At 46.2% G+C, this 11,969-nt stretch overlaps 3 protein-coding genes across 3 annotated transcripts; 2 read left to right on the top strand and 1 right to left on the bottom strand.

Moving 5' to 3' along the window:
• Positions 1-264: 264 nt before the first annotated feature.
• On the top strand, positions 265-5,580 carry BBBOND_0004020 (hypothetical protein, conserved; the record flags this gene model as incomplete). The annotated part of the gene is made up of 1 exon (XM_012915235.1): positions 265-5,580. The coding sequence occupies one exon, from the start codon at positions 265-267 to the stop codon at positions 5,578-5,580; it is 5,316 nt and encodes a 1,771-aa protein (XP_012770689.1).
• A 2,628-nt stretch (positions 5,581-8,208) lies between these two features.
• Positions 8,209-8,601, bottom strand: BBBOND_0004010 (hypothetical protein, conserved; the record flags this gene model as incomplete). The annotated part of the gene is made up of 1 exon (XM_012915234.1): positions 8,209-8,601. One exon carries the CDS (start codon positions 8,599-8,601, stop codon positions 8,209-8,211), a length of 393 nt encoding a protein of 130 aa, XP_012770688.1.
• A 499-nt stretch (positions 8,602-9,100) lies between these two features.
• Positions 9,101-11,967, top strand: BBBOND_0004000 (hypothetical protein, conserved; the record flags this gene model as incomplete). The annotated part of the gene is made up of 2 exons (XM_012915233.1): positions 9,101-9,109; positions 9,181-11,967. Coding segments are annotated over 2 exons (2,796 nt in total), but the record flags the coding sequence as incomplete, so codon positions are not given.
• Between the last annotated feature and the right edge of the window lie 2 nt (positions 11,968-11,969).

Here is an 11,969-nt window from a genome sequence, read left to right as displayed (position 1 = left end):
CCATTACAATAACTTGTGCCTTGTCACCCTTCACTTCCCTCTTCCACCCCTTGCCACTGCCCTGACCATGTGCCGCTTAGGGAGCTTGACAAGAAATTTGATGAAATTTAAAACCTTAAAAATACCTTAAATAACAACCCTACTAACATCCTTACTAACCTCTGTACTGGCCTCGAAACTTTCCTCGGCTTCAACTCTGACTCCAAAGGCTACGACGGCCAGGGAATTGTGTACTCCGACTTGGATAGGCTGTGTGACGGGGTGATGGGATTTTTGAGTGGTGTGCTTGGTGCGGTGAAAGATGATGAAGCGGTTAAAACGTATTATCCTGTAGATAAAATGACTGAAACACTCAAAAAAATTAAAGACAATATGTACAAACCTGGTGGATTGTCTGCGGCCGTTGAGGCTGTGAGCACGGCGCTGGGGGAGTGGGATAGGGAGGTGGAATTTAGAACTGAGACAGTTAAAAGGGCGTTTAATACACTACAAAATAGTAATATTACAAGCATGGATACATCACTTGCTGCACTTAAAGCACTTAGTGAACCTGGTCAGCTCGGTGAAGTTAGCGATAAACTACGTGAATGCATTGCGTCAGCCGAAAGTCTTCAAAAGTCACTAACTTATTGTTGTACTCAGCTTGCTTACCTCGACCATGGACTTGAAAATAAGTTGAAAACGCCCGTCAGCATCGTGGAAATTGAAATAGAAAGGTTCGTTGGTGCGGCGACGAACAACGAATTAAAGGCTTTGCTAGATAAGGGGCAAGAGCGGTTAAAGGAGTTAAAAACCAATGTGGATCGGCGTGTTAAAGAGCGTCTTGATCAGATGGGACATAAGATTAATAGAGCATTTGAGAGTGAAATAAACAAGCCCATTGCTATCGTTCAACAGGATTTAGAGAATGTGAAGATGGCGCTGGATATATGGATACATGAGTCGGAAAAGCAAGTAAGTGATGCCGTCAATATGGTTGACAAGATTCTGAACAAGTTAAACGGAAAGGTTCCGGGAAACACGGAGAAATCTGCCGTGGACTCGGCAGCAAATGCCTTGAAACAGCATGCCGAGTCACTTTTATACGCTGCAACGGATGCTAAGGAACAAGTTCAGACGTTTGTTTCTCGAGCACTTTCGGCTGTGATGCAAATGGACACGGCACTTAAGGAGGATTTGAAGAAGGTCAAGGATGAAATCAAATCTAAGATTTGGCGTCATGTAGAGACTGAGGTTCAAAGGCCGTATGAAAATTTGAGAGGCAATATAAAGCAGCGAAAAACCGGCTTGCCAGATGAAAGTATTGAGTATAATTGGGATTGGGTAAAAAGCTGCGTTGACTTCCATGTAGGCCGGATTTATAAAAAAAGTGGGAGTGGAAAAATCGAAGGTCATCTTGCCAAGCTGCTTGAAGACGTAGCTAAATATGCTGAAGATGTCGGGAAGAAGTTGACGCAGAAAGACGGAGCCATTCATGAGTGGATTAATAAAATCCTGAAACATGACACTAGGCTAAATATGTATATAGGTGGGTATGTTAGGGATAACAAGCTCACTGGTAACCTGAATCATAATGGAAAGCAGGGCGATGAGGCTGTGCAAGAAGCCATCAAAGATGAGATTATGAAAGAGATTAAACTTCGGGCGCTGAAAATACCGAGTGGCAAGGGAACAACAGTACAACAAGTATTGAGCGAAATTAATAGTGCTTTCTCAAGCATTGCGACGGCGTTTGACGAGTTAGAGCAGCGAGCTGATGAGATACTTAACAAGGCGGAGACTGCATTGAATGTTGAAAAAATTGTAACGAAGAATGCGACCTACGAGCGGTATAAAACGCATCTCACCGAATCTATAAAACTGCTCCTCCTGCAACTTTCCCTTGTACTGAAGCAAACGGCTGACGAAGTCCAGTCACTCATCCGTGATTCTCAGATAGAAGCCAATGTGGACGGCGCTATTAGACAAGTGGAAAACCTCAGGAATGACATCGATATCGCCGGAAATAAATACGGCCAGAAAATCCATACAGCATTGCAGGCTGTTAATAGACAAATCACAACGCTAGACTCTGTCTTAGAAAAAAGTACATTCGAAAACGTCGTGGATAGAATACTTGACGCAGAGATTGGCATAAATGATCCGCAAAATCTTCACCTTGGTGTGGGCGTAGAAGCCAAAGTCCAGCTTGACAAGGATAAATTCAACCGTTACCTTGGCTGCGTAAATATGACTGCCGCTACAGCCGGCAAGTTCAAAGGCGTTACTGACGAGGGAATTTTGCCAAATGCGATTGGGGAAATCGAAAGGGAGGTAATGGATGCTGTGGATGTCAGTCTTAAATATAGTAGCGTCGAAAGGCTGGACGACGCGTTTTCCAAAATCAATAGCAGTTTCACTGTATTCATCAATGAAGTTAAGAAGTTAACAGACAAAACGTCAGTTACGCCAGTTCACGGAAAGGATGGCATGAAGCAGATTTTGAATGCGCTCAGCAATATGATCGAAAAAAGCGATATCATTACCCTCTCCATTAGGACCAAAGACGTTAAGATCCATGGTCTAACGAAGATTAGAAACGACATTGTAAATATACTAGAAAACAATCGACAGGGCGACTTCAAAAGCATTCTTGTTGCGGCCAGAAACTTTAATGATACCATTATCAAAAAGGAGGCTATGGAATGCATTTCCGACATACATAAATACGTTGGGGATCAGGTCAAAGTGAAAACAGAAGCAATTCAAAGAGAAGCTAAAGCTCAATATTACAACAAAATCTATGGAATGTATAACGAAATGAAAACTAAAGTGTCTAAAAAAATTGAAAGAGTGTCAAAAATCATTGACACGGATTCGACGACAGGAATCAAAGGCTTCCTAAAGACGTTTAGCGGTGTTCGGGCCACTTCAAAAAATTCGAATACTAATACCCTCAATGCATTGAAAGATAAGAATGGGATTATAGTTCTAGCACCCGTCGCAAGAACATACTTCGATTCAATTGTCACATACGTGTGGACCGATATTGGACGTACATTACAATCACAGAGTGGAGCCAAAATCGCGCATCAAAATGGTATTGATGAAATTAGAAATGCGCTCTACAAGCTATTTACCCACATCAAAGATAACATCAACGGAGGTTACACCTTCGATCACAATTTTGTCAATCTTCTCCATAAATGCAGAACATCGCTTGCAGAAGTCAATCCTCGATACTTTGGCACTACTTCCTGTCCCATCCTAGACGCTCTTAAAAGCGGTTTGACAGAGCTGGCAAATGAGTTAGACAAAACCTATTTTAATAAATACTCGGGAGCTGACGACATTACTTGGGAGGTAAGTCGCGGCCCAGGCGTTGGAGCGAAATTAACAGTAGATGGCAGAAATTGCGCGAAAGTAGGTATAACCGTACTGGAGATGGTCCATGATGCTTTCGACGAATTGAAAGACAAATGCAGTAACGCCTGGTACGGCAAACAAATTAATGCCATTAGTAGTTTAGGCGGTTATCTTAAGCGGAACGGCTATATTGTTGCCACTGATCACTCCAAGCAGGACGGGGAGTTGCGTAATACGGGTGAGATGATGGGTCAGCATATTATCAAAAATCTCATTGGCGCAATCACAGGCAGCCAAGATAACGAGCATCTTCAAAAGTGTAAGGACGATGATAAAAAGAAATCAGAAGAAGAAAAAGCAATTGCAGTAAAGAAAGACGTTAATGTCATCGCAGTACTCGCGTGCTTCTTCAAACACATCCAACAATATAATGAGGTCGGTCACTTCGTAATTCACGCTAAACCTAAAACGCCTTGCAGTATATACGAAATGTTGGTATGGTTTACAGGTCTTTCGTACAACAGAGCCTATCAAGCGTTGAAAGATGACGGTTTCACAGACCTACTTGTTAAGCCCAAAAAACAGGTGCTAGACGGGCAGGACGACTTTGAAGTCGAATACGTCGACAAGTCATCCTACTACATAGAAGCGTACCCACAGAAAATCACGTACGGAGAAATGATGAAGTCGATGAATGACCTGTGCACCAACTCCCATGAGCTGCTGACCACCATCCTCGGCACAGGTGACGAACAGACGACGTATACCTGTGACTACTCCAACAATTCACTTGGCCTCTACTACCCTCAGAAAGGCGATGACTGCTTGCATACCATCCTAGACATCCTTCGCCGTTTGTTCCCTGTTTTGTCATTCCTGCACAGCCAGTGTAGCTTCGGCGCATCTGACATGGGCTGGGCAGACTGTCGCTACGGCAAAGATATACCCACGACCAAATCGCATTGTAGCAAAGAATCAAAGAACAAAGCAAAGTGCCAGGCAGAGTGCCAACCAAACTACCAACCAAATTGCCAACCTACGTCGCCATTAATGTGCTACCTTGGTGACAGCTTGCTTGGTTGCCTGCCACACCAAGTTGGTTCCATTGGTTGTGGCTATAAATGTGCTACGTGTCCTAGTGGTAAACCAGGAATGCCCTGTTTGACACCTCTAGGCTTCCGTAGTTTCTCTGGTTCTACAAAGACAGGCAGCGATCTGTGTGAAGTTGTAAGTAAATTCTTCGGCAGACATGTCGCATCATGCCTCTTCAGCCTCGTTTCAAAGCCTCCATCAACGCTGCCAGAGCACTTCGGCTTCGCTTTATCGCTTGTTAAGAAGTGGGATGACCATGGCAAACATCTAATAAGAACAGGTATTGATAACGCTATCACCGACCGTTCTATTGCCCTCTACGATGATGCCAGCCAGCTGACCAACGCGCTGAGTGATGCTTATGGTAGCAGCCAGAGTGGTAACCACGCAACAAAACATACTACTAAACTTGCTGACGGCAGTGAAAATGAAGTCAAAAAAGGTGACCTCTGTAGTCTCGCAATGTCCACCGCATGTTCTGGCCAAAATGTCTACTGCGCCCCGTACCTGTATGCCTTATGCGCCGATCAATACACTTACCTTGCCAAGACGCAATGTAAGACGTACTTGTCATGGGCAGTGTATTTGCCATGGACGTTCTGGAATTATCTCAATTCCCTGTACAACTCGTTCAGGGACATCTACTGCCAAGATTGGGGATGTCGTACCTGTCTGCGTGCGGACACTTGTAGGCGTGGTCAACATGGTCTCGTTAACGACAAAACAAAAGCGCCGAATTGCCACTGCTACAGTATCGTAGAGTGCAAGGGTGCTATGCCTACGTTGTATAAGTACGGTTTTACGTTTGGTGCTCCAGCAGCTTTGAACGCGAAGGATGGCAAGAAGACGTGTACCAATTTCATGGAGCAGTTGTACAACGTACTGCGGTCAACGTATTTCAAAACGTTGTTCCGAGAGTGCGACATGTTCTTGTGGAGAATCCGTGAACCATTCTCCTACCTTGTCCTAGCCCTCTGGCTCCTCTCTGTCCTGTACCTGCTCCACATCATGGTCATCCGCCTAGACCTCCTCCACATCAAATCGCATTTGCACTCTCCCTCATCACATCGCATCGCTGCTCAATCACTCCTTGCTGCTGGACGTGTTAACAAGCTTAACAGGGTGTTTTACCTGCAACCGTAATCGTACTCACGTGTTTACTATCTACACTCACCTAGCATCACCTACTCACCTAACCGACAAACGTAGTCTAATGTCTCGAATTACTAAAGGGGTAACTTGTGAACTGGATAGCGTTTAGATTATGTGATGAGTGAACGACAATGCAACGTGTTGACCTAGCACCCAGGCAATGTGCTCAGCAAACACCCAGGCAATGTGGTAAGCTAGCACCCAGGCTAAGTGCTAAGCAAGCACCCATGCAAAGTGTTGACCTAGCACCCAGGCAAAGTGCTAAGATAGCAACTAGGCAAAGTGCTCAGCAAACACACAGGCAAAGTGCTGAGCTAGCAACCAGGCAAAGTGCTAAGCTGGCGGATGAACCGTAATTTGGTGGGTGTTGTAGCACGTCGGTGTGTTGTTGCGTTGAGTTGTGCGATGACTGTGAGAGGCGTCCGCGTTGCCTATTGAGTCGGTGTCACGTGAGGCTGGGTGATTGGTCGCTAACGTAGGCGGCCGTGAGGGCCGCGGCGGGTGAACTAAGTCGTGTGTTGCGAGTCACTGGCGGGGTGGCGTAATCGGCGTTGGCCTGGTTAGGTAGCATATATTGGCGGCGATGTAGCGATTGTTAATATCACATTTAGGCACGTAGCCGACACGCTCCGCCAGCATGGCGCCGATACCGCGGCTCGTAGCACGGTGCTGCTGCACTGTGGGAGTTGAGCGCACGGGGTTCGCTGCAATTTTCATGGCGTTGCGAATAGTGAATAATTTGAAGTGACAGTTGTTGCCGATCACATGCGTCGCGTCAGGGCATCTGTGGTATCCCGGGCAGCGTGGGTGTCGGTGGCCCGGGCTGGGGGATACAGGGGTGAGGGTTAAGTAAGTCATGTTGTAGTTGGTGAGCGGCAGTGGTACGTGTTGCAGTTGGTGAGTGCTGCTCGAGTGATTGATAAGTTTGCAGGTTGAGGGTACTGGGAGCGGCAGTGGCACGTGTTGCAGTTGGTGAGTGCGTTGCTAGGTGATTGACATGTTCGCAGGGTGAGGGGACTGGGAGCGGCAGTGGTACGTGTTGCAGTTGGTGAGTGCTTGCATAGGTGATTGATATGTTCGCAGGTTGAGGGTACTGGGAGCGGCAGTGGCACGTGTTGCAGTTGGTGAGTGCGTTGCTAGGTGATTGACATGTTCGCAGGGTGAGGGGACTGGGAGCGGCAGTGGTACGTGTTGCAGTTGGTGAGTGCGTTGCTGGGTGATTGATATGTCAGCAGGTTGAGGGGAGTGGGAGCGGCAGTGGTAGTGTTGCAGTTGGTGAGTGCGTTGCTCAGGTGATTGACATGTCTGCAGGTTGAGGGGACTGGGAGCGGGAGGGGAAGATGTCTGGAGAATGGGACTGTGATTGTCCAGGTAGGAGATGTAAACAGTTCGACGTGTGTTATTGCTGTCCATGGTGTTGTACAAGATGTGGTAGTTCTAGAAAGTGCATATCATGTATGCAGTCTAACAGGCAACTCAGACAGCAGAAGAAATGCCATCCTTCGGACTGCGGCACTCGAGATACCACGTGTAACACCGATAGATGTCAATGTACATGTTGTGACAGGAAACGTTCACGCCCTGCCGCCACGCAGTACAGTGCACAGCTTGCCGATTCCTCCACTTCCTCCTCCCCCGTCCTTCCCATCATCATCGCCGCCGTCGCCCTCATCATCGTCGTCATCAGCGTCATGATATACTTCCGCATCCGGCCCTTCCACAGGATGCGGTATCTGCTGCGCAGCTGATCACAATAACCTAAATGCCAACTGACATCTAATGTTGTAGACAGTAATGATTGCGTTGATGACAAATCAGATGAGCAGTGAGGTGACCACTTTCTCCCTACTCCGCCATCGCCGCCGTCATCGTTGCCATCATCGTCGCCATCATCCTGCTCGACCTGTGCATCTTCCGCTTCCCGGTGGGCCGCAACATCCGCGATTTCCTCGTCCGCAAGATACCCTTCTGCATCGCGTTTTACAGCTGAGATCAGCAATTTGTTGGCGCTAACATCGTAATCCAAATCCCACTGATCACCTGACTGCCAACTGACATCTAATGTTATAGACAGAGTAATGATTGCGTTGATGATCAATGACATGAGCAGTGAGATGGCTACTTCCCCCCCTGACCCCCAAGCCATCGCCGCCGTCATCGTTGCCATCATCGTCGCCATCATCCTGCTCGACCTGTGCATCTTCCGCTTCCCGGTAGGCCGCAACATCCGCGAGTTCCTCGTACGCAAGATACCCCTCTGCATCGCGTTCTACAGCTGATCTCAGCAATTTGTAAGCGCAAACATCGTAATCCAAATCCCACTGATCACCTAACTGCCAACTGACATCTAATGTCTAGACAACGTAATGACCGCGTTGATGACCAAGCACCTGACCAAGTTAATGGTTACAGCAGAGATGACAGTGACACAGCAGCGATAACAGTGGTGACCTAGCAACTGACCAATGCCATAACCAACGTGGTGACCAACGTTTTGACCAATGTGCTGACCAAAGTGCTGACCAATGCCATGACCAAAGTGTTGACCAATGGCACGACCAACGTGCTGACCAAGGCCATGACCAAGATGCTGCCCAATGCCATGACCAAAGTGGTGACCTAGCACCTAACCAATGCCATGACCAACGTGCTGACCAACGTGCTGACCAATGCCACGACCAACGTGGTGACCAAGGTGCTGACCAACGTGGTGACCAAGGTGGTGACCAATGCCATGACCAAAGTGGTGACCAAGCTGCTGACCAATGCCACGACTAACGTGGTGACCAACGTGGTGACCAATGTGCTGACCAATGCCATGACCAGAGTGGTGACCAAGCACCTGACCAATGCCACGACTAACGTGGTGACCAACGTGGTGACCAATGTGCTGCCCAAATTGTCGACCAAAGTGCTGCCCAAAGTGTTGACCAACGTGTTGACCAAAGTGTTGACCAATGTGCTGACCAATGTGGTGACCAATGTGCTGACCAAAGTGCTAACCAATGCCATGACCAAGCACCTGACCAAGTTGATGGTCACGGCAGCGATGACATGGTCACGGCAGCGATGACAAGGTCACGGCAGCGATGACATGGTTACGGCAGCGATGACATGGTCTCGGCAGCGATGACATGGTTACCAGAGTAGTGATTATAATCCACTCTACATCGCCCCTTTATCCACTCTACATCGCTCCCTATCCCACTCTACATCGCCCCTTTATCCACTCTACATCGCCCCTTACCCACTCTACATCGCCCCTTTACCCACTCTACATCGCCCCTTTACCCACTCTACATCGCTCCTCTACCCACTCTACATCGTCCCTTTATCCACTCCACATCTTTTGAATTACCTCGCCATAATACCGCTATGACCTCTTTAAACCACAATAATAACTTGTGCCTTGTCACCCTTCACTTCCCCTCTTCCACCTCTTGCCACTGCCATGTCCCATCATGTTCACCTAAACTCCAAATCCCTCGAATTACCTCGCCATAATACCGCTATGACCTCTGTAAACCACTATAAGAATTTGCTGATGCCGACCATTCTCCTACTGGCGATGCTACTAAAAAAGCTTTGCAGGACATTGAGTCCAAGCTTGTTAGCCTTGGCCACCTTGCTGGTCAACTTGGCGGATTTGTTGGTCAAAGTGAGAGTGTTAAGCAAGCCGTTGTGAAGGCTATAGACATCCTTACTGAACGGCAAAATAAGTGTAAAAACTCAAAAAATGTTTCGCATAATCTTGATTGTCAAGATCCTTCGAATTGTCATGACATCACTCAGCAGATAGAGAAACTTGAGAGCCTTAAAAATGCAAGTGAAAGCAACAAAAATAATCCAAATGAATTGCTTAATAATCTGTGTGACGGCCTCGAAACTTTCCTCGGCTTCAACTCTACTTCCAAAGGCTACGATGGCCAGGGGATTGTGTACTCTGACCTTGACAGGCTGTGTGATGCGGTGATGGGATTTTTGAGTGGTGTTCTCAGCAACATCAAAGACCATTTAGGGCAACATAAAGATACTTTAGATGTTGCAATTGACACTCTTAACAAAAATAAACACGCCGGTAAAAAAGGTTTTAATGAAGCGATTGGAAGTGTGGTCGCAGGGGTGGGGAGGTATAATGGTAATGTAAAAACATCCAATGACCTTGTTAAAACGGCAATTAAAAAACTTCAGAGGGACATGAAAAACTATAAAAAAGAAGAGTTACAAACTAACTTGCCAAATAACATAGATCCAAAAAGGCCTACGGCATCCACCCAAGAGAGTGTCGAGAAGGCAATGTCCTTGGTGGAGCAGTGTCAAAAATTTGCAAAAGAATTTATTAGAGCTGTTGACATTAAAACAAAAACAGATGCAACAAAAAATGCAATAAAAGACTTAAATCCCAAATTGCGTGATACAATTGAGAACGTGCGTAAGAATATGCAGCATGAGAGTAAGCGTCTTAAAGAGTTGTCTAGTAAAGAGAGTAAGGATTTAGAGGCAACGGAAGATAAAATTAAGAAGACGTTGAGCAGTTTGAAAGTGAACGTGGACTGTAGAATTGATGCGCAAATGAAGGAGTTGATTAAAAAGTTGAGTGAGAGGGTGCAGAAGATTTTGGATAAGTTAAAGGGTATCGAGAAAAAACTGCTGGGTTATGTTAAAGAGTTGTATACGTGGCTCGAAGATGCTAGAAAGTTAATTAACGAGGCAGATAAAGAGGTTGACATAATTTTGAAACAGGTTAATGAACCAGCAGTGGGGGAGACTAATGATAAGAAAAAAATTGAGGAAAAAGTGCAAACAATTAGCGACGGTCTTGATACTAGAATTGTAGAGTTGACTAAGTGGAATGCTGCGGGCACGGAGGCTGTGAAACTGGCGAAGGAGAAGTGTACGCAGATTGGTGGGATGGTTGAGACTACAAATAATGTCGATAAAACTAAAATTTATGGGTTAGCAAGCGATATGAAAGATAAGGCTGATAAACTTCGTGAGGCGGCGAAACAACTTAAAAATCAGATAGGTACATGGGTGCAAAGAGCGCTTGCGCAGGTGAAATCTATGGACGCTGCGCTTAAAGGGGATTTGTACAAGGTGAAGGATGCTGTTAGTAGGCAGGTGACGGGGATTAAAAATAAGATAGGGGAGCTGTACGAGACTGTCTTCGGGAGAACAGGCGCAGGAAAAAATAATCAAGGCATCGAGAATGTATTAAAGCATGTAAAAGGTCAAGTTGGCAGCATCAGGGGAAATACTGGAGAAACAGGAAGATTATCCGGACTCCAAGGAGTTACAAAAAAAGTAAGCGACTATGTTAATAAATTTACCGATTCCAATATTGAAAATACAGTACATGGGTGGATGGAGAGCAGTGTGTTGAATGTATTAGGAGCTGTCGATGGGTCTCTCACAAAATACGTTACATATAACCAAACGTACGGTTACTATAAAATTAAACAGCAAAAGGAGGCGCAGGATAAAGTCAAGAAAATAATTTTCGATCACATCAAGCCGAAGCTTACGCAGGATATTAAGCAATGCGCCTCACATGTGAAGAAAAATGTTACCGATTTAAAAGAAAATCTCACAAATGTGGCCTCTTGTCTTGATGAGTTGGCTAAGAAACTTGAGAACAAAATAAAAATCGGCGATATCAAGGGAGATGAAATAATTCGGAAGATTGAACACGATACGGAGTTGGTATATGAGGACAAACAAACGTATCATTACAAAACCGACCTCTACAATGCTGTTGACGGCATCCTTCATCAGCTTGTCGGCATGGCCAAGCAAGTTGCGAACGAACTTAAAACATTGCTGCTTAGCAATCCCAGTCCTAACATTGCCTCAATGGTGCAGGGGTCATTGAATACGGCCAATGACTTTTACGAAAAACTCGAAAAAGTGCTTAAACTAGGTACCCATGCCGCCGGCACCAACTACGCCGCCGCCGTAGACGCTGCGATCAACAAGGTTACGGAGACGCTCGACACGGAGATCGGGAGTAGTGACAGAAGTAAAAGTACTGTCACACTCACGGAGGAGTCAAAAAAGTTCGAAGGTTACAAACGTCACGTCTCTCAACCGATGAAATCTGAACAACTAACCGGCACCACCGAGGAAGGCTCCCTCCCCGCGGCGATCGGTGAGATTAAGACAAATGTGACGACCAAGCTTAACAATGGGACCCTCGGAACAGAAATTGATAGCGACGAAACTTTCAAATCCCCCTTCGAATCAATCACCACCAAACTCAAAGAAATCGCCGGGCTGGTTGACAGTGACAAACCTACGCCGAAATCAAGTGACTCGAAGACCGGTATTACCAATTACCTGGACGATATGGGAAGATGCTTGGCAAGGATCCTGTTAACCTC

Source organism: Babesia bigemina, scaffold Bbigscaff_72694, assembly GCF_000981445.1.
Source record: "Babesia bigemina genome assembly Bbig001, scaffold Bbigscaff_72694".
In the NCBI taxonomy this organism is placed as follows: Eukaryota; Apicomplexa; class Aconoidasida; order Piroplasmida; family Babesiidae; genus Babesia; species Babesia bigemina.
The sequence above is the reverse complement of the archived record's forward strand: the minus strand, read 5'-3'. Positions and strand labels throughout refer to the sequence as shown.